The sequence below is a fragment of the Merops nubicus genome, unplaced genomic scaffold, assembly GCF_000691845.1.
Source record: "Merops nubicus isolate BGI_N331 unplaced genomic scaffold, ASM69184v1 scaffold38583, whole genome shotgun sequence".
NCBI classification, from domain to species: Eukaryota; Metazoa; Chordata; class Aves; order Coraciiformes; family Meropidae; genus Merops; species Merops nubicus.
In genome coordinates this window covers 3,250-5,464 of record NW_008598923.1, presented here as the reverse complement: position 1 = coordinate 5,464, position 2,215 = coordinate 3,250, and the positions used below count along the sequence as shown (strand labels likewise).

At 61.6% G+C, this 2,215-nt stretch overlaps 1 protein-coding gene across 1 annotated transcript in view; it reads right to left on the bottom strand.

The window, feature by feature from the left end:
• The window catches only part of LOC103769972 (guanine nucleotide-binding protein G(i) subunit alpha-2-like), a gene marked incomplete at its 3' end in the record, with an annotated part of 5,513 nt that extends 4,441 nt beyond the window's left edge, over nucleotides 1-1,072 (bottom strand). The window contains 3 exon segments of the mRNA XM_008937217.1: nucleotides 195-355; nucleotides 716-857; nucleotides 1,035-1,072. Of these exon segments, the coding sequence (XP_008935465.1) occupies nucleotides 195-355; nucleotides 716-857; nucleotides 1,035-1,039 (308 nt within the window).
• Nucleotides 1,073-2,215: the final 1,143 nt, after the last annotated feature.

Sequence of the window (2,215 nt, the reverse complement as noted above, 5' to 3'; positions counted from 1 at the left end):
CACTCCCCGCCATAGGAGGAAACCGCTTTTGAAACATCCGCCTTCCCAGTTCTGCTCCGCCTCAGCCCCGCACCCGCACCGGGCGGGCAGTGGGGGACAGCAGCCCCCGGGGGGATTTTCTGTTGCTCATCAAAAGCCGCTCGCCCGGAGGGCTCAGATCCAGGCAAGCTGGGGTTGAGGAGCTGGGTACTCACTAGGCAGCAGAGTCGTTCAGCTGGTACTCTCGGGAGCGGTTAAAACAAGCCTGGACCCCGTTGTCAGCCCACAGCCGCCGGATCACGTTGGCCAGGTCCTCCGGCATGACGCCCTGCTCCTCAGCCGTGCAGGAGAGTGCAAACAGCTGCCGAGCGTCGTCCTGCGGGGAGAAAACAGGGCTGGAGCATCAGCACAGCGTGACCGAGGCTCGCTCTGCCCTCGGCAGCCTGGCCAGAGCCCACCAAGTCCCACTTGGACAGCTGGGCAGGAGCTCCAGCACTAGATGGGGCAACACCCAAAGGAAGTAGCGGGACCCCCACACCTGCACCCATCATGGGCAGCCACCCCTTGGGTTACGCTTTGGGTCTCCCCATCGTCAGCGCCAGGCATGGGCGGTCACAGCCAGCCAGGGAACAGCAGGGCTTGGGCGGGGCCACCTGCACCAGCTTTGCGTGCATCTGCTTTTGCCCCCAAAAACATCCACCCCTGCCAGGCACAACAGGAGCAGGAGGGCACCCACTGCTCTGGAGGAGTCTCCAAAGTCAATCTGCAGGTTCCCCATCGCCTTGATGATGGCCATGATGGACTGGATGGTGTTGCTGTAGACCACGGCTTTGTACTGCCGGCACTCCTCCTCTGAGTAGCCATCCTCGTGGATGATCCTGGGGCAGGAAAGAGACACGTGCAAGATCAGCCCTTTGCAGGGCACCCTGAGGTGCCGCTCCCCACCCACGCTCTGTGGGAACACCAATGGGGAGCTTTCCCCAGCTGCCAGCTTCAGAGCCTGTGGGCAAACTATGGATGGTGTTGGCCACAGCGACAGTGTGGAGACCACTCACTTCATCTGTTTGACGATGGTGCTCTTCCCAGACTCACCAGCACCTGCGGAGAAACCAGAAGGGGGATGAGGTGCTGCCCGAAGCTGGGGACGCCCCCCCTACTGGAACACCCCCAGCGCAGGGAGGGAGGGGGGACAGTGGACACCTCAGCCTCTTCTCTGATGGCTGAGGTGCCCGCACAAACGGAGAAGATGCTGGGACAGGCACCAGGAATGTCAGGGCCAAGAAAGGGGCAGGAAAAGGCGGGCCTTGGGGCAGGAACTTGCAATAACTCCAGAGAGGAGAAAGAACTCCTGCTCTGGACCACAAAATGGTATCAACACATTGTTTGTCCTGTGGTCCTGCCATGCTGCAGCTAAGACAACTGGCAGCACTGCCTTCAGCCAAGCTCAGGAGTGGGGAGCCTCCTGCAACGGGGGTCTAAGCCCAGCCTATCACCCTCCATCCCAGCTGCAGGAAGAGCCCGAGCTCCGCTCCTGCTTCCCACATCCCCGCTGTGTGTGCCAGTGGACAATGGAGCACCAGCCCTGCCACGTCCCATGGCTGAGGCCAGCAGCAGCCGGGACACCGAGATGCTTGTGCCACCAGGCACAAGCCAGGCACCAGATACCTGTGCACCAGGCTGAGTGCACCAAAGCTGAGCACCGCGGGGAGCTCGGGAAGAAGCTGCCGCCCCCACCAGCCAGCTCCCAGCGGGATCAGCCACCCCCGGGTAGCTTTTTAAATAGGGCACACTTCCCAACCTGCCGGGTCCCGCGCCCCAGCCCGGCTGTGAAGACAGCTACCAGCAGGGAAAGATGATGGCTGTGGAGCTGGATTTACTTTTCAGCATCCAAATGCAGGGTGCCAGGGGTTCAGAGGGGGCAGACAGGGCACCTAAGGCTCCTCCTCTGTCCCCCTGGGGATGTCACCGGCCCAGACAGGCAACATGCAGCTCCAAGACGAACCCTCCCTCTCTGAGCTGGGAGCAGGGAAGGAGCAAAATTACCCTGGCTGCAAGAAAGGGGAAGCTCAAAGGGGAAGCTGAAAAGGAGGGCGCATGTCCCTTGTCCCCTCTAGAGACAGGGAGTGCCACCGAGATGGATGAATGTCTGGCTTGCCTTGCCCAGAGACCCCCAGCAGGATAAACTCCCTTCAGCCAGGGACCGGCATGGTCCTTGCCTCTGGGTGTGAATCCCAGG